This window comes from Mercenaria mercenaria, chromosome 12, assembly GCF_021730395.1.
Source record: "Mercenaria mercenaria strain notata chromosome 12, MADL_Memer_1, whole genome shotgun sequence".
NCBI classification, from domain to species: Eukaryota; Metazoa; Mollusca; class Bivalvia; order Venerida; family Veneridae; genus Mercenaria; species Mercenaria mercenaria.
Window position 1 is genome coordinate 33,141,204 of NC_069372.1, and position 27,491 is coordinate 33,168,694.

The 27,491-nt window shown below is 34.5% G+C and overlaps 2 protein-coding genes across 2 annotated transcripts; both read left to right on the top strand.

Moving 5' to 3' along the window:
• The first annotated feature begins 278 nt into the window (after window positions 1-278).
• LOC123534445 (uncharacterized) lies at window positions 279-26,363 on the top strand. Its single transcript, XM_053519581.1, has 19 exons — window positions 279-738; window positions 7,970-8,047; window positions 8,888-8,991; window positions 10,571-10,599; window positions 11,337-11,895; window positions 12,634-12,692; window positions 12,935-13,018; window positions 15,325-15,447; window positions 15,713-15,838; window positions 16,933-17,010; window positions 17,508-17,629; window positions 17,951-18,037; window positions 18,808-18,906; window positions 22,161-22,250; window positions 23,060-23,252; window positions 24,659-24,805; window positions 25,027-25,109; window positions 25,497-25,585; window positions 25,885-26,363. The coding sequence occupies exons 2-19, from the start codon at window positions 8,045-8,047 to the stop codon at window positions 25,970-25,972; spliced, it is 2,163 nt and encodes a 720-aa protein (XP_053375556.1). The 5' UTR covers window positions 279-738; window positions 7,970-8,044; the 3' UTR covers window positions 25,973-26,363.
• Window positions 2,508-7,209, top strand: LOC123550508 (uncharacterized). Its single transcript, XM_053519584.1, has 3 exons — window positions 2,508-2,675; window positions 4,369-4,617; window positions 6,606-7,209. Exons 1-3 carry the CDS (start codon window positions 2,533-2,535, stop codon window positions 7,063-7,065), a joined length of 852 nt encoding a protein of 283 aa, XP_053375559.1. The 5' UTR covers window positions 2,508-2,532; the 3' UTR covers window positions 7,066-7,209.
• Window positions 26,364-27,491: the final 1,128 nt, after the last annotated feature.

Here is a 27,491-nt window from a genome sequence, read left to right on the forward strand (position 1 = left end):
TGTATTACAATTGCACATTGTCATAACACCCTAGTCAAAAGGATAACAAACAGAACAATTGGGTTTTTGTCTGTTGTCCTAAGTTTGTTCGTTTAAATGAGGCGGTTTCAACTAGCGTCTTTTCTAAAGTAATTAGAGTGAACTTTTAAAAGTGACTTCCTTCATACATGGGGTATTGGCAGTTAAATGTTCGGACGTCGATTTCGTTAGTAACAGTTTAAAGTTTAAAGACCCGCGTCCTCTCTCGCTGCATGATTTAGCCTTATTTCCTTATTTTAAAGCGTGATGAGTTAGCCACATTTTAAAGATGTATGACATGTTTTATAAATAACTGAAATGGGCTACCTTCAGTCTGAACGTAAGTTTGAAATATCGGTTGTTTACCTAGTATGTATATGGGTTAACTAGCATGCGTGATGAGTTAGCCACAATTTAAAGATATATGGCAGGTTTTATAAATAACTGAAAAAGGCTACCTTCAGTCTGAACGTAAATTTGAAATATCGGTGGTTTACCCAGTATATATATGGGCTGTCGTTTTTCTATTGATTCACTATTATGTGATATTCTCAGTAACTGTTATGATATGTGATATCTCAATATTTATTTAATGTATTAATGATTTCATAATTTACGATATCATTAAATGTATTTTGTGATACCCTAGAATGATATATCTTTTAATTGCGTTACCATTTATATATTTTCAGCTTACTTCCGCGCGGACAGCGGTCTAAAGTAGGTTTTTCTCAAAATGTATATTTCATATTATAAAATAAACTTGAGCGCATTATCCAATGTCATGTAACTATTGATAATATTTCTAATTAAAATATCATACTTATAAGATGGTTCAAATTATAGTTTCGCATTTGTTTTACTAATCTAACACACCACTGTCGGAACGAGGCCTCGCTTTGGGTTTAGAATTCTTTTATTTCATGTATTAGGCATTTTACCAGATTTATATGACAGACACGTTAAAAGACGCTTTACGTACAAAGGCAAGCCGAGCGAGGAAATCATCCAGCTGGTTTCAGAAGGTTAGTGGTTCTGCCTAGATGCCCGCTCGTGCTTTAGATAATACCCTAAGGGGCACTTAGGGGTCTTCCTCTGCCACACATGCCCTATAATGTGTCAATGTGATTATAATCCCAGCAAAACCAAAACAAACAAACTAGTAAGAATCAGTCACATTGTCTTCGCAGAACTGCTCACTTCCACCATTCTTATCAGTTTGTTCTTATCATTATGGTCAGTTTTACCATTTGTAAGGTATTTTGTTAGTTTCTATTCACATACTGTATCTTCGAACTGACTGTATTTATGAAATAGAGACCCAAGTACCGGTCTCTTTGTGCTACGTTTTGGCTTTTTGAGATGCGAGTTCATTTTTATAATGCATAATTATTATTCTTATTATATTATTTGAATGACACGTTTCCCAACTAAACCACTGTGTAGCAGAAACATGGTTTATTAGCAGTCTGTCAAAATCAATAAACTTACCTATTTTTCAATGTATAAATTTGAAGGTTAGTTGTATAGAATCTGATGAAATTACATTTGTAGGGTAGAATTAGTCTATAACCTAGGATTCATACCCACGACTGCGCAGGGAGTCAGGCATTCTTGAAGTCCCTTGCACTACGAAGGATATATACATATATGTAGATGTAAAATATACTTTATTATTTCATGCTTTTCAGTGGTTTACTGAAATATAATGGTAGATTATATCCTGGTAAACCCACAGTGAAATTTATCAAAATATAATTTTCACTGTGCCGGACTACTTTCTTCCCCCAATTGGACACCTCTCTATGTACATGTATATACATGAGGTGACAGGTTGGTTGTAGTAGCTTCCCTTTGTTTACATGTTTGTAACAACAACAACAACACCTGTCAAATCTGACGTCTGCTTTAGTATACAATCAAGATGTCTGTAGAAGAACTGGATCCAGAGGTCTTGAATGACATTTTCACAAATTTCTTTGACCAGGAGGAATATGGAGACTTTCAGGTTGCAGACAGGAACTTTAGACAAGTAGATGCTGACCAGTTTCTTAAAGAAAATGAAAATAAAAATACCCAAAAGAAGACAGAGAGTGACATGAAGTTATTCTTCTCTTTTCTGATGTCAAAAATGAAATGAGAAAACCAGAATACATTCCCCCATATCAGCTTAATTCATTACTGTGTGAATTTATCTTGGGTGTTACCAAGAAAGATGGCAGGGAATATGAGCCTACAACTTTGCGGGGCTTTATAAGCTCTGTTGACAGATATCTAAAAGCAAGTGACAGCAATGTTGCCATATTCAAGGACAGAGAATTTTCCAAAACACGAGCTGTCCTTTCAAGAAAACAGCAACAGCTGAAAGGCCAGGGACTTGGCAATAAGCCGAGAGCTGCAGAAACCATGACAGAGTCTATCATTGACCAGATGCATGAAGCCAGGACACTAGGTGACTACACTCCAAGGTCTTTGTTACATCTCATGTGGTTTGTATGCACAAACCATTTTGGAATGCGGACAGGCAAAGAATGCCGTGATCTCTGCTGGGGAGATATTCATCTTAGAATGGACGAAACTTCTGGTGAGGAGTATCTTATATATGACCAAGAGAGACAAACCAAAACCAGATCTGGTTCAAATCCTCGGGACATTAGGTACGTTTCAATTGCATTTTTATTTAATGGCTTTATTACACTCCCGCAACGTCGAACATGTGATAAATAGCGGATATTACATGAGTGTCTTTTCATATTGAATTTATTAAACTCGTTGAATAAAATGATAAAATGCGAGGCTCTGCCGAGCATTTTATCAATTTTATTCAACGAGTTTAATAAATTAAATGTCGAAAGACACAAATGTAATATTCTTTTCATCACATGTTAGCTATTCATGTCGAAACATCAAAAATTCAACTTTCTTTTACTATACAAATAAGTCAATTTGTCCAGCGTCTCCTATACTGTAAACGACGTCGACGTCAAAGCGTTATTACACTAGTGTATTATCATTTTTATTTAATGGCTTTATTACACTCCCGCAAAGTCGAACATGTGATAAAGTAATTTAATTCATATACAGTAGATCTACCATAATTTTTGTGTTGTTTTTTTTCAGTGTCACTGAATGAGCACTAAAATTAGTAATTTCAAAATTTGTGTCACAAATTGAATATATCTCATTCTTCCACTGATATTTCTTTTCGGTTTATTTCATGCACAAAATGCTTTAAATATTTTGTATTTTTGATACCATCTTAAAATATCTTTAAAATTGCACAAGCTTTCCTTGTGAAAATGTGAAATCTGTGAAATAAAAAAAAAAATATATGTGAAATCTGATATTACAGGAGTGTCTTTTCATATTGAATTTATTAAACAAGTTGAATAAAATAATAAAATGCGAGGCTCTGCAGAGCATTTTATCAATTTTACTCATCGAGTTTAAAGGCACTGACCTCCAGATTTGGATAAATAATATTTTTTCTTTCAAATTGAACTTTGGTCATATTACGAACATTAGAATATGAGTTTTTGTTTCTAAAATAATTTAAAAATCCTATTCAAGAAAAAAAGATGACCGTCTCGGCAATCGAACCCCGGACAACCACGGCAATAAAGACATTTTCCCGTCTTCGTAACCAATAAAGCTATTGAGGAATTAGTGAGTTATGATTTCAAAATACAGATTTTTATAATTGAGACAGTTTACCTGGAGTAATGCGTTACAAACGCATTTCGATTTTCATCGTAAAAAGTAGAAAAAACAGCAAATTCTAATGTGTTTCCGTAACATGATATAGTTTGTCAGTAATTAAGTTTTAACCCTTCTTAAGAAATATAGCATTTATTTCCAGATATCTAAAAAATCTTTTAGTAGACTAGTAGAATGATCTGGAGGCCAGTCCCTTTAATAAACTCAATGTGGAAAGTCACAAATGTCATATTCTTTTTTCCCCACATGATAACCTTCCCTGGCGAAACATCAAAAATTCTACTTTCTTTTACTAGATTATATGAATAAGTCAATTTGACTAACGTCTCCTATACTATAAACAACGTCCACGCGTTTACTGAAATATAATGGTAGATTATTTGTAATGATAACGATAAACAACAAAACAGCTATCCAAACTGGGATTCGAACCCAGGCCTACTGCTACTTAGTAACAGCCGTCCTTCCGCTAGACTATTTGGATGCACAACTGTTGTATGTTGCTACAATCACCATTACGATTTAGAGTTTTAGACTTGCATTTTTTCTGTAAAATGTCTGTCAAAAGGTTAGAGACTGTAATAAAGATAAATGTTTTAATGATGTATAACAGTGTAAATTTCATTACTTCAGAGGTACAAAACCCAAAGCCTATGCCACTGCTGACGCCCAGAGAGATCCTGTACATCTGTACAAGCTGTACAGCCAGAAACGACCGGACGAAATGTGCAAACCTGACAGCCCATTCTTCCTTACACCAAATGATAAACCACAGAGATGCTGGTTCAAAAAAACCCCACTTGGAATAAATAAACTTTACAACATTATGAGAGACATGAAGGCTGAAGCAGGAATTGAAAATCCCAGAATAACGCCTTACAGGTGTGCATATTATACATCTATATTCTTATTTTATGCTTTTCCATGGTTTATCTAGATATAATAAATGAACAGCTGAAAATATCCTGATATAGCAACGTTTTATAAGCCTGATTTTATAGCCGATATTGTTCTGAGTTCCAAACTGAAAATTTTTCCCCCCATTTTTCTGCAAACATTTTCAATTCAGAGCTTTAAAACGACAGTTTTACTGGAATGTCAAGTACGTAAATTATAAGCCGTCATATGGATACTAAAACTTTTTCCGACAATCAAAAAAATTCAAATCTGACATCTATTGATCTTTTCTTTCCTTTTCAAATTCATTTCTGAAAAAAAGAAACACCCTAAAACTGTAAAATATCTACTTTTGAAATACCCTTACCAAAGTCATACCTGCATAAATTCAGTATATTTAAAGTAGTTTGATAACAAGAATCTTCAAGTACTTATCAGACTGTAAGCCCAGGCCTCCAGATAATTTTTCATGCAATTAGTGTTTCAATTCTTTGTTTTTTCACAACCAAATTCAATCAGTATTAGTTTTGCATCGCAAACATTTAATCTTTCTTAGTTAGTTTTTTTTTTTTTTTTTGCTGGAGGGAGTGCATCTATCATTTTTTGTCCGTTTTCAATGACTTTAGTAATTTTTCTGTTACGTTTTAGTATTTCGCTATTCATCATGGGCTATTTCCAACCAGAATCAATGACATTTGTTATGATGTCCGGTACAATTCCACCTGCGATTTCTTCATTAAGATTTTTTCCGTTCTTGTCATAAAATTAACCATAGAAGGACATGCACTGTCAGTTTGATGCTTTGCTCATCCTCGCTTTCTTACTGCCGACGTCATATTCGCAATTTCTTAGAAGGTGATATCATTCTAGCAAGCTAATAAATGGCACGATTAAGATTTTATCGCTGACTTGAATTAGCCGTGAAATTAAGAAAATTTTAGTAATAAGTTCCCAAACATGGTTTATCGTAGAATAACCCGTGTTTTCTGTGTTCTTATGCGTACATGTAAGAATGTATCAAGAAGGCCGTATTATTTTAAATACTGTTTCGCATAAGAACGAAAAACTCGTGTTATTCTACGATAAATCACACTTGGGAACTTGTTATTTCGATTCTAACACTACATACTAGTATCAACAGTGTAAGAAAAAAACTACTTTTTACAACCGTGCTATGCACCTGGATCGGTAACGTCACTGCACGCGAGTGGTTTATTTAAGAAATAATATATCTCATCGGTGATTTGTCGCTGAATAAATCACTGTTTGGAGTTCAGATGCGAAGGAATTATATCACGAGGGCGGAGCCCGAGTTGTATAATACTACGCAGCTGAACGACAAACACTGATTTATTCAAGAGCAAATCACTAAATGAGATGTATTATTTTGATTCTAACACGTTACCAAGGACGGGACACCTGCACTTTACCAGTACGCACATTAAATAAACACTCCCCATTTATTCTTATGGGGGCTACTGCCCCCACACCCCCGTTTTTCTGTTTTCTTTAATGAATAGATTATTGTTACAATTTATTTAAATGATTGTAACGAGCACATCCTACCTTTTACAATCCTAGCAAAAAGTGCGTACCAGTAAAGCGCATTCTAGCCCCAAGGACTTTAAAGTACATCTTTGCCGGCATTCATTAATTATTTGCCCGTTTTCAATCGGTTTCTTTCTAGCGCGCTGCTACGCCGTTTGACGCAATAATTGTGACGTCAGAACAGTGAATTGTTGTTTGATAATTCACTGATTCCAGCCTTCTTTGTTTAATAGTAAAATGAATCGGATCGTGTTAGAATGCAGAATGAGAATAACCCGAGAGCCCTCCCATGTCAGCCAACTTAGAAAAACGAACTTATGCCTGCATACTTATTCTAAAGAAAATGCACTTGTACAAAATAATTTATGCCTTCAAATAATTTCATAGGTCAATGATATGAAAATTCCATTCATTTTTTTTTTCAGCTCCAGAAAACATCTGGTTCAAACTCTAAACGATGCTGGGGTCCCTGCCAACCAAATCATGCAAATTTCTGGTCACAAGAATGTGAATTCTATAAACAACTACAGTAAAATCAACAACGACCAGTCGAGAAATATTTCTAAAATACTGTCGAATCAGAGAAATGAAACCAACCTTCAAACTCAAGGAAGTGGTGCTGCCAGTGCTCCGGAGCCATGGACTGGGCCTTTCGGATCCAATCGCTCTCGCAGTCTTTTTGCAAGCAGCACTTTCCACGGACCTGTGACTTTCAATTTCCACAGTACATCTGTATCGGAAACACTGTCACAAATGTCCACAGTTAACGTAGGCCGAAGTAATGCAACTGCTGAAGAGTCCGTTTCCAACATGCTCGATTCGCCAGTTGCCACTGCCAGACCATTCAAACGAATAAGAATGATTCCAGAAAGTGACAGTGACTAACTGTAACACTCACGACACGAGAGTTTACATATAAGTCCATTTAAAATCCCACTGTTACACTGTTCGTATTGTTTCTCCAGTTATTTGTTCTAACTGTTTACCGATTGACTGAAGTAAAACAAAATGGCGGACTCGAATTTTGACAAGCACAAGTGCGCGTATCTGCGCGTATGAATTTCACACATTGTTTGTTTAAATATATCTGAAGTTACATGAATAAAATTTTGAAGTACCAAATATATTATTTATATCCCTTACAAATAAATTAATCTCCTTTCTTCTGTTAGACAAAACACAACCTGGACCAAATTTGTAGAACTATTTGGGACGCATAACACAGCGCTGACAGTCGTAAACAGTGGGGCTCCCTGCGGGGGAATTTTTAAAAAGTAAAACGATTTTATAAAAGAAACCACTGAATAAGCATGAAATAAACAGAAAATTTGTTTGTTTCGGTGAAAGATCGAAATTTATTTCATCTCGTGAACATCACATGTTAATATTTTCACTCGTGGCTTCGCCACTCGTGAAAATATTCATGTGATGTTCACTCGATGAAATAAATTTTCGATCTTACACCGAAACAAACAAATATCCTCTATTTAAAGAATACAGTTTGAAGGCATCTTATACATATGTCCAGTCGAATTGTAAAATATGTGAAGAATTGGAAATTAGAAGAACATGAATAAGGTTAATACATTGTTGTGTTTAACAGTACTTTAGCTTCCTTACCAAAATGTTTAAACAGTACGGAAGTTAAAAAATGTTGTCTCATGCGGACAATTTTGACCAGCTAATGTTACGAAGATCGCATTTTTATTGTAATATAAAATATTTAACTCGTAAAAAGCTTAATATCATATTCAAAGCGGAAAATAAGTTTTTTTTCAATACTTTGCAGATGTAAACTGAATGTGGGAATGTTCCCGAGAAAAGTAGGACTTTGAACAAAGACATAGGTCTAAAAGCGGATAAAATGGTGAGTTACAGCTTTTTCATTAAAGGAATGTGCCTCGAAATTAAAGGAAATTACAGATGCATGTGTTATGTTGCTGACTGTCCTTTTGTCTATTTGCCCGAAACGTTCTCTGCAATTTTTGTCGCCATATTTGCACATATATGTAGAGTAGAATTTCAGTGTGCAGGTGTCTGATGAGACGTTATCATTTAAGTTCTACGCTACGCAGTATATGGGGAGTTACTGTACTAATCATTGCGTCCGCTTGCGCGGCCTGCTTCCGCGTAAAAGTGTTTGTGCACTTTAAATCCTTATTATTTGATCGATTTGTTTCAAACTTAGATAGTTGTTCCTTCTCATCCCACACATCATACATTGTATGACACTAGGGTCATAACTCCCATCCTACTATAAATTAATGAATTATGCCCGCTTTTGACTTGAAGTTTCAAGCTAGCTTTGACGCACTTTCACTCTTTCTCACAAATTACAAAATGTATTTGATTCCGACTGAGGCTAGTAATTACATAACTTCACCTATATCGTATGACACAAGGTCAATAATTCTCACACCACTTTTTCATCAGTTATTCTCCCATTTTACTTATCATTTCATTTTAAACTTTTGATGTACTTTCGCTCATTCTCTGTTGTTATCAAACAAATTTAATTTAAACTTAAAACAATTGTTACACGTCATTACCAACATTAAGTATGGCACAAGTATTTCATGAATTATTCCCCAACTTGCCTGCCACCCTTAAATATTTACAGTATATTTTGTACCCTATGTTAACAAGAGTTTTTAGCAAGTTTCTTTTATTTCATTTGTTTGTTTTATTTTAGTAATTTATCTTCTAGGCTGACGAACTTTTGAAAACAGTACAGGAAATACAAAGTTCCAACAGGTTTATACTGAAAAGACTAAATGATCTCTTCCATACCTCCGAAGGCCAGTGTTCCTGGTAAGTAATACATATATATAAACTGTGTTCCCCAATACGGTAACTTGTACTGTTTAAAATCTATGAGTTTAGCGGGTTCAAGAATACGTGCCATGATCCCTATATAGTAATATTTTCATTTTTACCAATCGATGCTGATCTACTTATAGCTACCTTGAAAAAGTAATAAAAAACACTATGTCGAAGAGAGGAGGAAGATTCAGAAAATACGGATGGTCACTATTTTCCCGTTGAGGACGATTTTTCTTCATAGCCTTGTCCTATACAAAACCAACCTACTACTTCCGGCACGTCTCGACAGATCGGGTATTACGAAAAGATTTTATTTAAAAACAACAAAAAAGATCGAAGCCATCGAATTTCATTGAGACAGTTTTACCTTGTTTTCAGTGCGAGTACTTGCAACTGAATTGGCAAGCGGAGAACCAGCTGTTGCAATATATAAACCCAACGAGATCCTTTCTAAATTTTGTTCAACTGCTCAATAGTATATGTACTTCATAAATCTCTCGGCCTCCGCTATGTTAAACATTAACATACTTAACCGACTGCTGACTAAGCTTTCACAAAAAGCGAACCTTGCGTTCAACTAGGATATACAAATGTATTTCAAAGTGGGATAAGTCCTGATACTTTATGACCGTTTTATTGACAATGTGTTATGATTATATTAAAGATATACAATGTATGTTTTGTTGTATTTAGTGGAGTACTGCTAGTAAAAGTTATAAATGTATTTTACAAATTGAAGGTATATATCAAAAGGTAGAAAAGAACTAGCACAGTTTTGTCTTTATTGCTAAACAGGTCTGCTATTTCTCGACTATGATGGAATCCGACAACCGATTATGTAGAGATACAGTCAAACATGCCTATAAAGACCACACTTGGGAGAGCCAAAATGTGGTCTTTATTGGAGGTGGTCTTATTCACAGATAAAAAACACTGTAAATGTTAAATGTAAACAAACATTGGTCTTTACAGCCAGTGGTCTCATGTTAGATGTCATTACATATGGTTTGATTATACCCTAAAACATTGTTTCACTATAGTAAAAATCATTTATTAAAGGTTAATTAATACCATGTAATTTTTATAGATAGTTTTGTTTACAATGTCAAACAGAAGCACTTTTTAATAAAACGATGATTGAAAAGATGCATAATATTGGCTAATTGGCTAGGACTTTAACAGATATCTATTTTTTATTCCCTTAAGCAAAACACAGTTATCAGAAATGTAAAATGTTTAACACAATAAACATTGACGTCCTTTTGCACACGAAAGTCTTTTATAGGATTTATTCATATGAGTTTGATTAACCTTTAAACTGCTTCATATGATTTTGTCACTCACTTATGTAAAAAATAACTTTTATAACAGACCGGATAAAAAATGCAATAACTGTAGTTTCTAGTTCAGATAATAACAGTTTTGCTTGTATCAAAATGTCACAATAGAAGCACTTTTGTAATACAGAACAGATAGGATTAGAAAAGATGCAATTATATTGGACTAGATTGTGTTAAAGATGATAAAAAATACAGATCTTATTTATTTTATTATTATGCCCTTACAGTTTCCGAAAACAAGAACGTTATCAGCAAGGTAAGATATGTATTTACACTCTGACGATAAACAATTGACAGTCTATTCTTTGTGCATCATCTTGTTTAAAGGTCTTTTATAATCAGGATATGAGTACAATGTAAGTTTTGGTTAATCGGTTTGAGATTGTGCTCTGATATTCTCAGACGGTACGATCAAGCTTCAAGGTACGATCATGGTCCAAGATTAGTAGGCTGAGTTCGTACTCAAAGATCGTAGTATCGCTTTGGTAGTAATCTTGAAACTGGCAAGGTTGCATGGCGAGACTGGTCACCAACTTGAATGCCATACTGCAAATAGTATTTGCTGAGAAAAGATTTGTATATTTGAACAATGTCATAGATATATTTCACACCTTTTCCAATTTCTTGGATATTAACCAAAAGCTTCATATGCGGGTATACATTTTCTTTCAATAGTAATTTATAATATTCTAAAAACCTATGAAAACCGAAAGAACGTCGATTTTGAAAGGATATCGCACAAATATTGAATGCCATAGAGAACAGATGGGGAAGGACCAACCCACTAATGTTGTGATAACTTGTTGTCCAACCCTTTCCTTTTGAGAACATTAATTGTAATACAATGTACATGCTTCTTCATGTGTACTTATTTAGAACAATGCCCCTAATGCTAAGTTATTACTGTATGTTATGTAAATATTTTGCATAGAAATATGTTATGAGAAATTAATAAAATGTGATTAACTAAGGGTACATATTTTTCTTTTAAAGATATACAGGAATTGCAGGCAAAGATAAGTGAATTAGAAAATGTTGTGAAAGAGAAAGATCGAGTTCAAAAAGAACTTAATGCACAGTTTGAACACTTAAAAGAAAGAACTGATTCGCTTGAAATATCTTTGATGGCGGTGCAAACAGACGACTCTAAATTACATTCTGCAAGTTTACGTAAAACACAGGCAGCTTTAAAACAGGGACACTCTGAAACAGAACTAGTCAAACAGAATTCCGCTTCAAGTGATGAAGATAAACTTGAAAGCAGGGAAAATACAAGCCAAGTATATCATACGAAAAACATTGAGAATTCAGTACCGGTCACACAGGTAAAAGATTCCTGTGAAGCACGTGGTTCGCAAGGTGTAGCACCAGACAGCAAAGCGCCATCTAAAGATAAAAGCAAACAAGATACAGACGGTATACAAAAAGATATTGTTGGAGAATTGACGGAGAAAGATAAAAGTAACACAACTGTGACAGAAAACGAAAACAGAGTTTCACAAAAGGAAAGATATGCCATAGGTCAAAACAATGAGAAAACAGACGTTGACAAGTAAGTGAAATATTCTCTCTTTTTTTTCTTTTACAAAGAGTTCTCTATATGTTATGCCAATCTGAAATAATATATTAAAAGATAAAAGGTTAGGATAGATTTCCCGAAGCAAAGAGCACTCAAAACACAGCCATAGAGCCATGCATCGCAAAGTAGGCCCACAACAAAAAGAAGCTGTAACGGAAAAATATATAAGGCGGGTTGCTTCAAAAGTCCGACAACAAGTACATAATAAATATCATGCAAAATACAGAAAAATGCGGGTGGGAGGGTAAGGGGAAGATAAAATTGTCGGATGTTTGGGGAAGGTAGAGCAAGGATGAATATTCAACAAGGAAAGCCACGTTCCTTAAACGCAGTATTTCTACAACGTCGCAAACACGCACGTACGAAAGACAAACACGCGCCCGCGCCCGCGCACACACGCACGCACGCACACACACACACACACACACACACACAACTAACATACACAGATAAACAGACCAGCAAGGAAAAACAACACTTAGGGGCACCGGCCATGACAAACACGCACAGACATAAGCAGGGAAAAAAAAAACAGTCGGGCGCCGCCTAAGGACGGCCGGCGGAAAAAATTATGGTGGGCATGATAACTTACTGGGATTCTATTTTATTTCCTAAGCAGACAGATACATTTTTAGAATATGTACAACGCTTGGTGGCGTTTTTACTTAGGAAATTGTACAGTTTTGACAATGCAGTGTTACTGTATTGAAGGACAGCTCCAGCATCTTCAAAAAGTACACGACTAGAGAAAAGCCCTACAAAGAAGCCTGGTAAGTTTGTATATATTTATATTCCAATTTAAACTTTGAATTAGCTTGTTTTTCGTTAAATAGAATTATTTTCTAACTATTGGTTATGACTATTTACATTTGATCACTTGGTGTGTGATTAACTGAACATCAAAATTATATCACATAATTTGTGTCGTGAGGATTTTGGTAAATAAATAACTTGAAATGTGTTTTTGAGATTTGAAGTTTTTATATACCTGTAATTTGTGTTTGTATTTCAGTTGAAGTAATCAAGCAATCAGTAAGAAAAACATATGGCAATGAACAGTTCTGGAGATATATTGCCAGACAAGAATGTGAAGAAGGTTTGATATTTATATAACTTTTAAAACGATTCTAGATATTTAGACTGTTTTAGCGTTCTTCCTTATTTTACCATTTTACCCTTCATATGTGAGGGTATTGCCTTGCCAAGTTTATTTATTCTAAGTCTCTTTGTTGACTGTGTGGCAAACAAAAGTTAACGAATAGTTCACATCTCTCACATAGTCCTCTTGCCTCCTAAATATTTATGATGAATAAAGATTTTAAAAGTAATATTTTACATCAGTTTTCAAAATAAAACATTTATCACTTCCAATACTGCATCCAATGGATAACAGATATTCAAGATTTTTTCCTGAATATCGTTTATATTTTTATCGAATATTTTTTTAAGAGTCCATGTGTTTCACTTCTAATGTAATTTGACTTTTAATAACATTCGATGCAGATAAGTACATATTCATGATACGAAAACAAATCTGTTTTGTTAATCATACTCTTAGTTTTATGAAACCGCCATTGTTTTTATGCTTCTCAAAGTGGAGAAGCATATCGCTACCTTGTCTGTCCGTCTGTCCGTCCTTCACACCTCTTGTCCGGAGGATAACTAAAAAGTATTGAAGATACCAAGTTGTACCTTTATACAATGATAGAGCTCATTGAGAGGAAGTGCAGTGACAAGGAACCATTGTTACAACCCGGGTGGTCCCATTTTGGAATCATCTCCCTTTTTTGAAAACCTTGTGCAGTGGCCAATTCGACACTAGCAGATGTAACCTTTATGGAGTAAAAATATCCACATAGTGTATCATTTGTTGTTTATATTGTATATTGATTAGTTTAGGCAAGAAAATCCAAGTTTTTTACATATGCAACGTATTTACAATTGAAATAGACCACATATTCAGAAATTCAGCCAGAAACACGCATCCAGATTCACTGGTAACTTTACTATGTCTCCCCGTATGTCTGTCTGCCGTCGTGTCACAAACGTTTGTTCGGATTCCTCTTTTGAAGATACTATCAGGAGTTCGACTAAACTTTGTAGGCAGGAGAATTTTGCATAGAGTCAGCATTTTCCATGTTGAATGACTTTTAATGGCCCTTTAAATGTCATTATTGGAACGCATGTACATCTTTTGTTGAGGTGGTGTAAAACTATCAATATACTGTAAGTAGTACATGGCTCCCTTTTATGCCATAGCATTATTTGGCCTATGAAAGATTTCTCCAAAAATATTTTTAACGGGTCTTAAACTGTTAAACTTAGGACGATTGTCTGTGGTCAGTCAATGACCCATATTCTTTGGGGTCAAAGGGTAAGGTCACAGTGATGTTGAAACTAAAATGTTTTTTCTTGCTTCATAATTGCATAACCATTGGGCATACAGATGCCAAATTTATAGGACGATTGTCTTGGGTAATAGTAGACCCCGATTGCTTTAGGGGTCAGTAAGTCATTACACACAAAAATAAGGTATCAATTCATTACGACGGCTAAAAACTGTTTACCGCGTCGTAAATTTTTGCATTTACTTCGAGAGAGATCAGCGATAATTTTCATTATTTTAGGGTACCAGATACAATGAGTATTATAAGGCATGTTAAGTTCTCAGTAAATTTTATAGTTGACTGGTGGATGATCACGTGACAATTGTTTATTATCACATAATGTCCAACCCAATGGCTTCCACCATGTATTAGAAGATATTTTGTGTGATTTTTTTAGAACTATTTCTTGTCATATCTAATTTTGTTTTACCACAATTTTTCAAGAAAAAAATAGCCACTTCGAAAATCTCTGCACGGTAAATGGAAAAACGGCAACAGCCACATTGTAGGATTATACAACTTTGGAACTGGAAAGTTGTTGACTGGAATATGGTCAGTAAAATATATCTAAATTTGATAAGAAATTGTAGAAAAACACGAAATACCTTCTAGCCCTGGTGGCAGCCATTGAAGTGAGCACAATGTGATCAGAACAATTGTCACGTGATCGCCCACCCTGATAACAGTTATATGGTTTATTTCACTATTCAGATGTGTTTTTGTTTTCAAATGGTACCTAATACAATGCGCAAGGCTATGAAAACAATGAAAATACTGAAAATATGTTTCAGTGCAGTGAAAAATAAATAAATGCAGTGATTAATAAAATTTGAGATACGAATTATATTCTATCAATATTTTTGAACATTTCATAAATATAACTTGTATTTAACTGAAACTAACTGAAACTAATTCGGAACTTGTAAACTATGCAATGTATGTTGTTAAGTCTAAATAAAACTCTATGTCCATGATATTGGGTTAATTGATTGTTTTGGGTATATCGTATCTACAGGAGAGAGATCGTTGAAGGATCTAGAAGGCGTGCACACAGTTTTATGTCTGGATATCTCAGCGAGTATGGCAGAACAAAATGCTTGGACAGAAGCCAAAACATTTGTACTTGATTATTTGAATGGTAAGACACTTAAAAACAACCAAAATAATTATAGTTAAATCATTTAAAAATCAATATTTTAAAAATCTGCTAGAGGTTATTTTGAATATTTTGATAAACAAATCTAATCATGTTTAATGACAGGAAGATAACTCTATACTTTGCACAGTTCAGTAATGAAAGCTTGTAATGAATGTCTGGACGCAAAAATGTGAGAATGATTGGTGAAAAATATTTGACGAAAAAAAGGTTAATGACTAATAATACCGTTTTGCTCTTATAACAGGGCTTGAAGATATTTCTTTAAGACATGGTCTGACAAATGAACACGTGGCCCTTGTAACGTTCGGACATGAGACAAAAGTACAAAAGCGATTAACAAACAATTACAGTGAAATTCGACAACTGGTTGGTAAGCAACGTGTATGTTTATGTACTCCTTGTGTTTTTATTTGTAGATTAAACAGTATGACACTCATTCTGTGTAAATGAAGCACTTAATTTCTTAACGTGAAACTTGTATTTTAATATAGCATACAAAAACACAGAAATCAAATGTTGAATGTGAATGATGATAAGTGTGTTAGCATAACGTTATTACCCTACTTGTAATAGATTTTAAAAGTTCAGCTTACGTATTCGGATAGAGTGCATTTAGAAAGTGTTTGCAATTCTATAAGCTGAATTGTTGGCTGTTACTAGTTTTAAAATCAGGCCTCTATTGCAAGAGATATTGCAGTTCATATCTTTAAAAAGATGCTAACCATGATGTCATACTGCTGACTTATATATTTGGCAAATACCCTTTTGAATAGTTTAGTTTCTATAGATTTTTAAGACTTATATTAAGATGTGAATCAAGATAACCTATTTCCTTCAATTTGGAAGAGTATAACGAAATACTTTTTCTGACTTCAAATAAATACAACAAAGTTATATTCGCCATTTTGTTTTCCATTGCAATTGAACAAAATGGTAGCCATTTCGACCAATACTGAAATTTTCTGCACTCGTTCAATTTAAGCCGTTTTTACAAATTATTTTACTGACTTAATCGATTTAATAAGACACAGTACTAGACAGAATGAACATAAGAACATAGCTCAGTACGGAGAGCGTTGGTCTACGGATGGCGGGGTCGCGAGTTCGATCCTCAGGCGGGGCGTATGTTCTTCGTTACGATTTGATAAATTGATAAAAGACATTGTGTCTGAAATCATTCGTCCTCCACCTCTGATAATTCATGTAGGGAAGTTGGCAGTTACTTACGGAGAACAGGTGTGTACTGGTACAGAATCCAAGAACACTGGTTAGGTTAACTGCCCGCCGTTACATGACTGAAATACTGCTGAAATACGGCGTTAAACCCAAAACAAACAAACAAACTTAGAAACTCTGTTCCATCCAAAAGCAATGATGAGCATATACTTATCTAATGTGAGAGATGTACTAGTGGTTTTAAAGTGAAGAAAAATGTCAATAAAATTTTTTCTTTTACAATTAAAGAAATGCAGCAACTTGGAGGGCCGAGTCCTCTGTATGGAGGTCTGGTGTTTGGATTAGCCGCCGCCGGTGCATCAAACCGTAATGTATACTTTAATTTTTCAAACATGAAATGTTATCAGTTACGTAAAATTTGACGATGTAAAACCCAGCTTCATTAAATGTAGGCGATATACTAGTGTACATTTTATGCTTATCAAAGTAGGGTAATGTATTATCTAATTTCATTAAAATATTGTCTCGTAGTTGGGATTTACTTTTCGGCAATAATTGCAATCGTAATGATAGAATTATAGAATTATATGATTAGAAGTTATATCCCTATTATCTGAATCTCGTATGAATAAATGATTTCCAGACAAGAGTGGTAATTACGTTGGTATGTGTCTGAATGAAAATTGATTGTAACAAATCAGGCGTTTAAGCCCGGTTATAGATCCTAGATATGTTGTATTGGCCTTCGGAGTGTGGTTCCGGCCATATGGCATACTTAGATCTATGATAGTGGGATTAAAAACAGTTGTTTCCTACCTCAGACAGAGAACTACAATAATAAGTCAAATACTAAATTGTTTCAGACACATTCGAAGTTGTCAATCATGTTCAAGTATTTACTAAAGCTATTATTGTGACCGACGGTCATCTTACTGAAGTTGGCCAATATGAAGGACCAGATACACCTGTTGAAAATCTAGATGAGGTAAGCACGTTAAATATCTGATCTAAGATGTACATAAGAATATGTCATTTTTACGACAAAGTAATGTACCTGTAGATGACAATAATATTGAAATATCTAGCAGTATAAGATAATTAAAGTAAATTTGTTCACTAACAGCATATATACCGATACATTGGTACTTTTTATTTCCGTCATACACATTTTAAACATAATCTTTATAATATACGTACAAACAATGCCATGCAAGAAAAGCTTAACAGAGAAAGAATCATACCACCTGTATCAGTTATATTTATGTATTTGTGTAAAATACCGGCATTGAAAAACATTACTCCCCAGACGAAGGCGAAGATTATACAAGGCATAGAAGAATACAAAAGCAGCCATATCGATACATACTTCGTTCCTGTTGGAAGAAAACACAAAGTAAACATTTTTCATTTTATTGTGTCGCTTATTAAAAATGAATTATGTGAGTTTGATGCATCAATTTAGCTTTTTTCATTACCACTTCAAAATTAAATACTTTTTGATATTCTTTTACGGTCATTTACAAACGTAAACACCATTTCCAGTCGTAGCTTAGTTTTTCATCTAACGTGAATATCAATTCTAGCATAAAACTGCTGTTCTTGTCACTTTTCGGGGGTGTTTAAACAGGAGAGAAAACGTGTGTTAACAGAGAGATTCTCGCGCTCACGTGCTGTTATAACACCTTTTTATATATGCGCATTCCGTGGCAAAGCGTAAACGTATTACGGCCCCAACACGGATAATTCAGAAGGAAATGACGTGAACGTGAAAACAACGTAAACTTTACGCGCATTTCATGGAAATTTAATGACGTTGAGGACATATATTCATTTACTAGTATTTACGCGTTTTATGCTAGAATAGCGTTAGCGCATGTTCTTTTCGTGTTATAACATCTTCAGAATCCCTCGGGAATCGTTGGTTCGGGTACCAACCAATCCCTCGGGATTCTGCAGATGTTATAACACGAAAAAACATGCGTTATCCCTACATTGTTAAACGTCCGTACGTAAACATTACTTAACGTTAGGATTATCATATGTTTTGTACACAGTGATTTTCGATTACGTTATCAGAACTGACACATTACAAAAACGTTAAGTCCTATGTGTCGTGAAGTCTGTCTAAATAAAAGATATAAAGATATTTTCTTTGACCTAAAGGAGACAACTGAATTTCTAGACCTATTGTTAGCTGTAACAGATGGAAAGAAGTTAGATTTTAAGTCGGGAAGGCAGTTTTCAAGACGACATTTTTTAACGGTAGGTATTCCTTTTCTAGTATAGGAGGACTAAATTCTATAGCCTATATAACTGTTCAATTTGTCTCATACAGTCAGGTCGATCCTATTCTCAATTTAAAGAATTAATTTAGAAATATCTAAAAATGAAGTAGAAGTCTCAAAGAGATTTTACCTTTTAATTTGTTTTCAGTAGAATTAGAGGACAATGTCACTACTGTGACCTAGTATTACTATTCTCAGACTAAGACCTCTATGACCTCTACTATAATGTGCCTATATATCCATTTTTTTTTTAAAAACTGGGAAAATTTCAGAGGGGACTGTCGCCTTCTTAATGTCATAGGAAGATCAAAGCACAATGTCAGATAAGTTATAAACGTCAGATTTTCGCCATTCTTGCTACTCTTATGATAACAAACTTGAATTTTTAATAATAATTATGAATTTCAGAAGTAAAACAAATAACGTCGTAAACTCTCTGAAATCGACTAAAAAGCCGTTTTCTGCCAGAATGAAATAAAATGACATCTTGGCTATATACTTATATACTAGAAATGGATAAGACCATTAATAGTAGACAATATATGTACGTTTCAGCTTGACATATTGACTTGTATTTGCTAAATATAAATCTATTTAATACCTCTTATTCCTGCTTATCTTATCCTGCATGGAATTGTTTTAAGCATGGTATATTTAGTTACTATCTAACAAATCGTACGGTATTGCATCATTTTGATTAGTTAAAACAATATCTTTGCCAATATCTATGACAATATAGGAAGTTCTATTTCAAATACTTCATTAATCAATTGAATGTTGCTAACGGTTACACTTACAAATATACTGAATCAACCTTTCTAATGTTTTTTTTTTTTAAAAATATTTTCTAATTGTAGAATATCTGAAAAGCAAACAAGTTTCAGTGTCAAGATACAACTTCGTTTCGAAAATGCTATCAATGCCATCCTGTGTGAAACCAAAATTGTTACGATCTGATTAAACATTTAATTTGAATTTCAACTTTGTTTTTAAAACGAAGAGAAAGTGTATGCACAAAATCAAAAATAAGAGTCGAAACCAAAAAAGCGCGTAGAGCTTTAAGAACAAAATAATACAAATAATGCATTAATAGCTTCGATGATAGTGCTGAAAATGTGCTACTTAATTACAAGTACATACGCTCTGTAATTAATGCCTGACTAATAGTAAGACTTAATGAAAGGAAGTCTCATGATTAATACCACTTAAACTTCATCTAAATTAGTAAAATACGGACATTGAAAAAGTAAGTAGGGAATGTATACTCTATTCTCTGGTCCTCTGGAGGCACCGATACCTTCATGTTGTAAATTTATATCTGTTTTCTTAACAATAAATGTTAACTGAAACCATAAACCGGACAAATCAAAAAAGAAATCAAAGAAAAAATGTACATTTTGACAAGTCGAAATCCTACATGTCTGTTCTGTTTTGTTTAGTGCACGTACCGTGTACACGTATAATGTGACAAACCTTTCAGTTATTCTTCTGAAAAGATTCCATTTAACCACCACCGCATGGAAACAAGTAACATAATTATAGTATAATAAAATGATTTATCACAAGTATTGAAATCAATTCTTTAGATGCTGCAGAAACATACCGCAAAGGAAAATGCTACTTATGCGTATGTAAATATACGGGTCCTGTAACAATTTTCGTTCCGACAATTGGCACGATTTCCATGGAAAAACTGGTATAATGTTCTCTTTCACACGATACATGGAGACGTCCCGTTGATGTTTACACGATAAATGTTATAAAAAATATCGTCATTTCTATAATAAGGAACATCGGTATAAGCGCCGTTTTCAACAGTATTTTAGTCGTGTTACGGCGGTCAGTTAACCTAACCAGTTTTTCTGGATTCTCTGCCAGTACTATCCTGTTACCCGCAAGTAAATGACAACTTCTCCTTATGATTCAGAGATTGAGGACGTTATGACTCCTGTTATAATGTCTGTTATCGAACGTCTCGCCCGGGGACCAAATTCACGAACTAATTGCGCTCTCTTATTGAGCTAATGATTGTTGGTTGTGTACATGGTAGTAAAATTATTTTAACAGTAAATATCAGATATCATATATTTTTATATATAATTCATTGTCGATCGAAGTCTTTTTTTACAAAACATACATTAGTTTTCTTTTCGAACAAAATCCCACAAAAGTGTACAATAAATCATCATTCTTTTTATAGTCAGTGAAAGGCTTAAATTAAATTTTTATTGTTGCCTGAAATGCAATAAATACTTTTGCAGTGTCTATTTATAATCATATTATAAATACACACACCATTTTGCTATCATTAATACGTAAGAAGAGCGTTTTCTAAAGTTTAGTTTTGACCTTTTACCTGTCTTTGACCTTGAATGACACTTGGATACGAAAGTACCAAATATATTTCGACAGTTAAACGAAAATAACGCACGTGCACAGCGGCATATTTTTTTTATTTGTGAATGCACTAATTTGACCTTTGACTAAACCTTAGAAGGCGACAGCCCCTTTTAAATTTCATGTTTGGTCCTAGAGACTAGCTCTTGTATATTAATATTCGAGTATTAACAAAGAATTCCATCATGGGTCACATTTTCGTAAGGTTTTGGCAGACTACTAGGTGGAGCTTGCAAATACTGTGTCCGCTAGTTATATCTTTCAATTAGTAAGCCAATTTCAGATACTATTCGGTGTATATTTCGGTTGATGATATGCAAGTTACATGCATTATAAACTTCCAGTATGTCACGGTATAGAACTTGAATATTTAAACGGGGAGAAAATGTGTAGGCGGCCGGGTAGCTCAGTCGGCAGAGCATCGGAACGGTATTCTGAGGCCCCGGGTTCGAGTCCCGGTCTGGCTGCATTACACTGGTTAGTCTCCGACGCCTGTAATTGCTTATATATATAAAGTACCCGCTGAAATTCGAGGACGAATTTCAAAATGGTGGGGAAATATGTCACGGTATAGAACTTGAATATTTAAACGGGGAGAAAATGTGTAGGCGGCCGGGTAGCTCAGTCGGTAGAGCATCGGAACGGTATTCTGAGGCCCCGGGTTCGAGTCCCGGTCTGGCTGCACATTTTTCTCACCCAGTGACAAGTACTTACATCTTTTATTCTTATTCTTGGTAATACATCAATATACATGTATATAGAGATTAATAGTGCCAGGACTTTTAAGGTAAAAGACATTTTTTCGAGTTATTGTGATTTTATTAAAAATTTCAGACGAAGATAGCTAATCCTCTAGGATTATTCGGAGACACCTCCCTTCCCTTCATTACAACTAATCAGTCTGACTTCTCTGCAGAGGATAAGGTATTTGTACATGTATAAAGAACCTGTATTACGTAGTAACGGAAATGGTATTTATATGATAGTGCATTTCAGCTCACCGTAACCACACATTTGGTAATGTGCAAGATAACTCTTGTAACACTTAACTAAGAGATATGAAATAGTGAGAAGTTTAGACGTCACATCTCCTACATGATAAACAAGAAAACTTGTCAGAATGTTGACTATCAATTCTAAGTCAAGTACAAAACTGGTTTACTTGGGTCAGATCCTATAAAGCATTGTTAACACGCCAGAGGCCATATATCCCACCTGACAAACATGCAGTTTGGTCAGAATAAATGTAAGACAATCTGATTTAGAAGTCATGACCTAAACTGACTTATCTTGGATTAAAAACTAGTTCTGAAGTTATCATAGAAAACATTGAGGAGCCATACTTTTATCTATAAAAAACTTATTCAGAATGTTTGTCTTTATAAAGACTTCCTTAAGTTTGAAACTAGATATTTAGGATTAAAAACAAGACTATTGGGTAAAATCATAAGCAGAACTTACTCCAGAGGCCAATTTCCATATGATCTACAAGAAACTTAATTAAGCAAATATGTTTGTACTAATAAATGCTTGGTGAACGTTGAAACTGGATCATCAGGACCCTTAGATATAATCTATATTTCCAAAACAGCAACATCTCTAGACAGCCTATTTTAAAGTTCAAAATTAGTTTCACTTTTCTACGTTCTCACGTACGATCGTAAATTATACCTACGACCTCTTAAATCATTCGGAAACTAAAGCATGATATTTATTGATTCATTGACATGCAGCGAATGATTGATGAAATAAAAGCTGATGCGAGAAAAAATATGTTTGCACACATGGATAGAGTCAATGAAAACAGGTATCAAGAGATAGAGGGATCCAACTTACCACCTATCGGCAGCCGTGTCCGCAGGGGACCGGACTGGCGTTGGAATATGCAAGATAGTAACGGACCGGGAACAGTCATAGGACATGCCCGTATGTCAACTGATTTTAGATAATTTGGTACTAATTTAACATTTTAAAAACTATGACTTTAGCTAAAATAATGTTGTTTGTTTTGTTGCGCTGTATATGAAAGTCACTTCTAAACAGTTGAGGTCACGTGCCTGCTTTCGAACTTGCATAGTGAAAGAAGATCCAACTGGGCTTTATTTCAGGCACGAACGGGTACCTGAATCAGCGGCATTCCAAAAAGCTTTTTAGCTTCTAATTTTACTAGTACATCGCTGGTTCTACGACCCGACGAGATTTTAAGCTGATTTTTAAGCGGCTAATGATTGGACCGAGTTAATTATGACGCTTTTTTTTTTACAAATAGACAGCCTTAAACAATCGCCCTCAAAGGTCTTGTCATGTGGTGATTTCAGCTGTTACGATAACATTAGCATAAAATGTAATATGCTGACAAATTTACGTTTACTAAAGTGACTTTTACTGGATAGAGTCACTACTGAATGATACACACATATTGAACCATACACACTGTCATTGTAAGCGGATGCAAGGCTCCATATTGTACGTTTTGTTTGGCTTTATTTGAAGTTCCATGCGGGTATTACATTGAGACAGTCTAATCTCCACAGCTCCATACTTGAGGTTCGTTGAAAATTATCTAAAAAAGGGTAACCATTGATGTATATAAATCCATCAAAGAAAACTCACTCACCTGAACAATAAATATTTTTGTATCATGGTTTACCTGCAGTGTCGTTATAACTGTTAACTTCTATCTGTAATATTCTTCAACTGAGGAAGAGGCGTGGCTATAAGCCGTACTCTAACTAAGTTAGAGAACATGTCTTAGGTACCGCCTACATATAGAGTACTGTGGGGAAATGTTGAATTTTCTGAAGCCCGCCTGCTTAACTCAGTAGGTAGAGCATTGGTCTACGGATCGCGGGGTCGTGAGTTCGATCCTCGGGCGGGGCGTATGTTCTCTGTGACTATTTGATAAACGACATTGTGTCTGAAATCATTAGTCCTCCATCTCTGATTCATGCGGGGAAGTTGGCAGTTCCTTGCGGAGAACAGGTTTGTACTGGTACAGAATCCAGGAACACTGGTTAGGTTAACTGCCCGCCTTTACATGACTGAAATACTGTTGAAAAAATGGCGTTAAACCCAAAACAAACAAATGAACTTTCTGAAACCGTTCTCTATTTCAGTTAGAGTACGCTTGTCACGTGATAGTACCAACGCTTAAAATGGAATGTTAACTTGTCAATCAAAATTAGTAGCCGAATGTTAGCGGACCATGATACAAAACAGAAATCGTATGGACCGCTCGAATAACGAGGTTATTTCTCAAAGTCTACGCCTTCTCGAAATAACCTAATTATTCTCGTGAAGCCCTACTCTTTCTATTACATACCTTTGTGTAGGTGGCCAGATATATATAGAATGGGACACAGACGGTCACCAGAATAATTACCGGTACGGACGTCGGGGTTATGATGTCCTAATTGTTGAAGAACCTCGACAACTTAAACCTGGACAGAAGATCGCTGTTGGTTGCGTTGTGAAACCAGGTAGGTTTGTAAAATTAGAAGATAAGTCTGTAAAATATGATCAGATAAGTTTTTAAATAGGGTGAGAAAGTTTGTGAAACAATTAAAAACAATGGCGTCAGAGTTATTCAACATTTATATTTTATTATATCTCATAAAATGTACATCCTGTGTTAGATAGATATTGACTGCTAAAGTGTTTCTGTAACTATGTGTATATTATGTTATTTGAACTTTATTAGGAAAAGATTGGGCGCAGTCGTCTGCGAAAGGACAGTACATGCAAAAAGGTGTCGTGATCAAGCTAGACCAACCTAAAGCAACTGTAAGTTTTTGAAAAGTACTTAAAGAAATATAAGTCAAGGGTATATGTATACCTAGTATGTAATTTATAATTCTAACACGAGTCAATTTGTTGTTTTCCTTCTAAACAAAGAAGACTAAAAATTGTGTAGTCGCTGTGTGTACGTCACAGCTAGTGATATCTTGAAGGTGTACTATGAAAATGATAAAACAGCGGACCATGCTGAATCAAGATTGCTATTATTTTATGATTCATGGATCGAAATAATCTATGACACCGACTGGCAAAAGTATAAAAACTGTACGCAAAATCAGCAGTCAATAAGCCTATACCGAAATAGATATTTTTAGCTTTTGTTAACGAATATGTTACCTAAAAGTGCTGATTGTGATGGTCTTGCTTTTTCAGGTTCGCTGGGATAATGGAGAAAAAGGTGATTACTCATACGGCGTGGCGGGAAAATGTGAGATAGAAGTCTGTACGGGGTTCGTGGCATCGTAAGTAAACAAACGTACATTTGATGTAAAATTGGAAACAAGTTACGTGTGTAGATTAAGATTTAAAATCTATTCTAAGTGCTTGAATGTAAAGCTATCTTCTTCATGAGAAAAGAAAATCATATCAATTTAGATCAATAACATACAGGCTTTATTTCAATCAAAATTATCAAAGGCTTCGTTTCCTAAAAACTGTATTTAAAACATTATTTCAATCAATATTAAATAACTGCACTATTTTTGTTTCGACTGAAAAAGGTTTTTTTCAATTCAAACGTTTTATCTATATTTTATTTTAGCGGTTCGGCAGGCCATGTTCTGGGATCTGGAGTAACAACAGCACCGCCAGAGAAAAAAACAAAGAATAAAAACAAGAATGTTCACTGATAATTAGTTACGGAACTCTTCTGAATAAACGTTGAGACATCAACTTGATAGATGTGTGTCATCACGTGATAAAGCTAGAAGCCTTTCTTCCACAATTATGTATTACTGCTGACACATAGATAGTAATTGATAATGCACAAGTTTCGAGCTAATAAATCGGACTGTACTGTTTTAAAGTGATTTCCTCTATGTGAGGGGAATTGGCAGTTAAATGTCCGGAGGACTGTTTTCGTTAGTAACAGTTTCAAGTAAAATCTGTTTATTATTAATGCAAAATTGCTATTTAATACATGTATATGTAGGTTTAGTAACTATGAGCGTATTTGAAATTGTTCAATGACTATAATTGAATCTCTCACAGTAGATTAGCCTACTAGTTTTTAAAACGTGATTTAAAGGCAAAGAAAATCTCCTATATAAGTGACCCCCCCCACCCCCCAACCCCCACAAATACCAAACTTTTTAATCCCCAATATACAAGATCCTATCTGGTCCAGTCTGATAAGGGTCCATAAAACCCCTGTAGACTTGACATGTAGCCTAATTATTGTCAGAGAATCATAAATTTTATTGTCTACAGATAAATTGGTTATTTCCTGTGTTTTGCATTTTATTGACTGAAATGCTGTTTTCTTTTATTTTGTTTTAGAATATGTACAGAAATTATTTTAATTGATGTTGAGGTGAGTAATGTCCCGGCCAGTTAAATTATAACTCTTATAGCAAAGCAATTCTCACTCCTTAACCATTAAATAATTATTTAAAACTTAATAAAATAAATTAAAAGTTTGTTTATTCAATGATCATGATCTTTTTATCAAAAGTAACAAAATAAAACCAGAAAAAATGATGATTGCTGGATTTTATTAGAAATTAAAGAAGCGTTCAGTTGCATTTTTAATAGATAAAATGGAATATGGACAGAAGGACTTTATATATTAAAATGCATAATTCCCCTTGTGTTGTCTAAATAACATTTCTTTATGTATAATAAAATCCAACAATAAAGAGATACCATTGTTCAAATTACACATAATTTATTATTTCTAAAAGTTATGTGCCTGAATGCATTTTTTTATATTTTTGATTAAAAAAAACAGCAATGATGAAATGTAATCGTTAAAAAACTTGATTATTAAAAATACGATAAAAACACTGTTGTACCTTATCACTTTGTTTATTTAGCCCTAATTCAATCAAGCTTTCTAAACATGTTATAAAGGTGGGAACTGATTTGCTATGAAGGTGAGAAATATCACCTGTAATTTATGTACTGCACAGTAGTTATACAGTAGCTTATTGTAATAAACAGAAGCAAGTCTATCAATGGTCCAGTCTTATGTATTGGCCATTACCGCCAATACGCAGACCTTATCATTCCCATAGGCCACATACCTGGCATACCAGAATCAGTGTCTTTAATAGGCGGTAAAACCTTCCCTTCTCTTTTGTACATTTGTCAGCATCGATATAGATAAATGATGTAGTAAAACAAGTCTCGGACGCATTGTACTTATTG

Bases quoted from the DNA above. Each gene is read 5' to 3' on its own strand.
- LOC123550508 (XM_053519584.1), top strand. From the start codon at position 2,533: ATGCGGACAGGCAAAGAATGCCGTGATCTCTGCTGGGGAGATATTCAT. The intron at 2,676-4,368 runs GTACGTTTCAAT...TCATTACTTCAG, and splicing joins TCAAATCCTCGGGACATTAG to AGGTACAAAACCCAAAGCCT. The intron at 4,618-6,605 runs GTGTGCATATTA...TTTTTTTTTCAG, and splicing joins CCCAGAATAACGCCTTACAG to CTCCAGAAAACATCTGGTTC.
- LOC123534445 (XM_053519581.1), top strand. The intron at 10,600-11,336 runs GTAAGATATGTA...TTTCTTTTAAAG, and splicing joins ACAAGAACGTTATCAGCAAG to ATATACAGGAATTGCAGGCA. The intron at 23,253-24,658 runs GTATGTCAACTG...ACCTTTGTGTAG, and splicing joins AACAGTCATAGGACATGCCC to GTGGCCAGATATATATAGAA.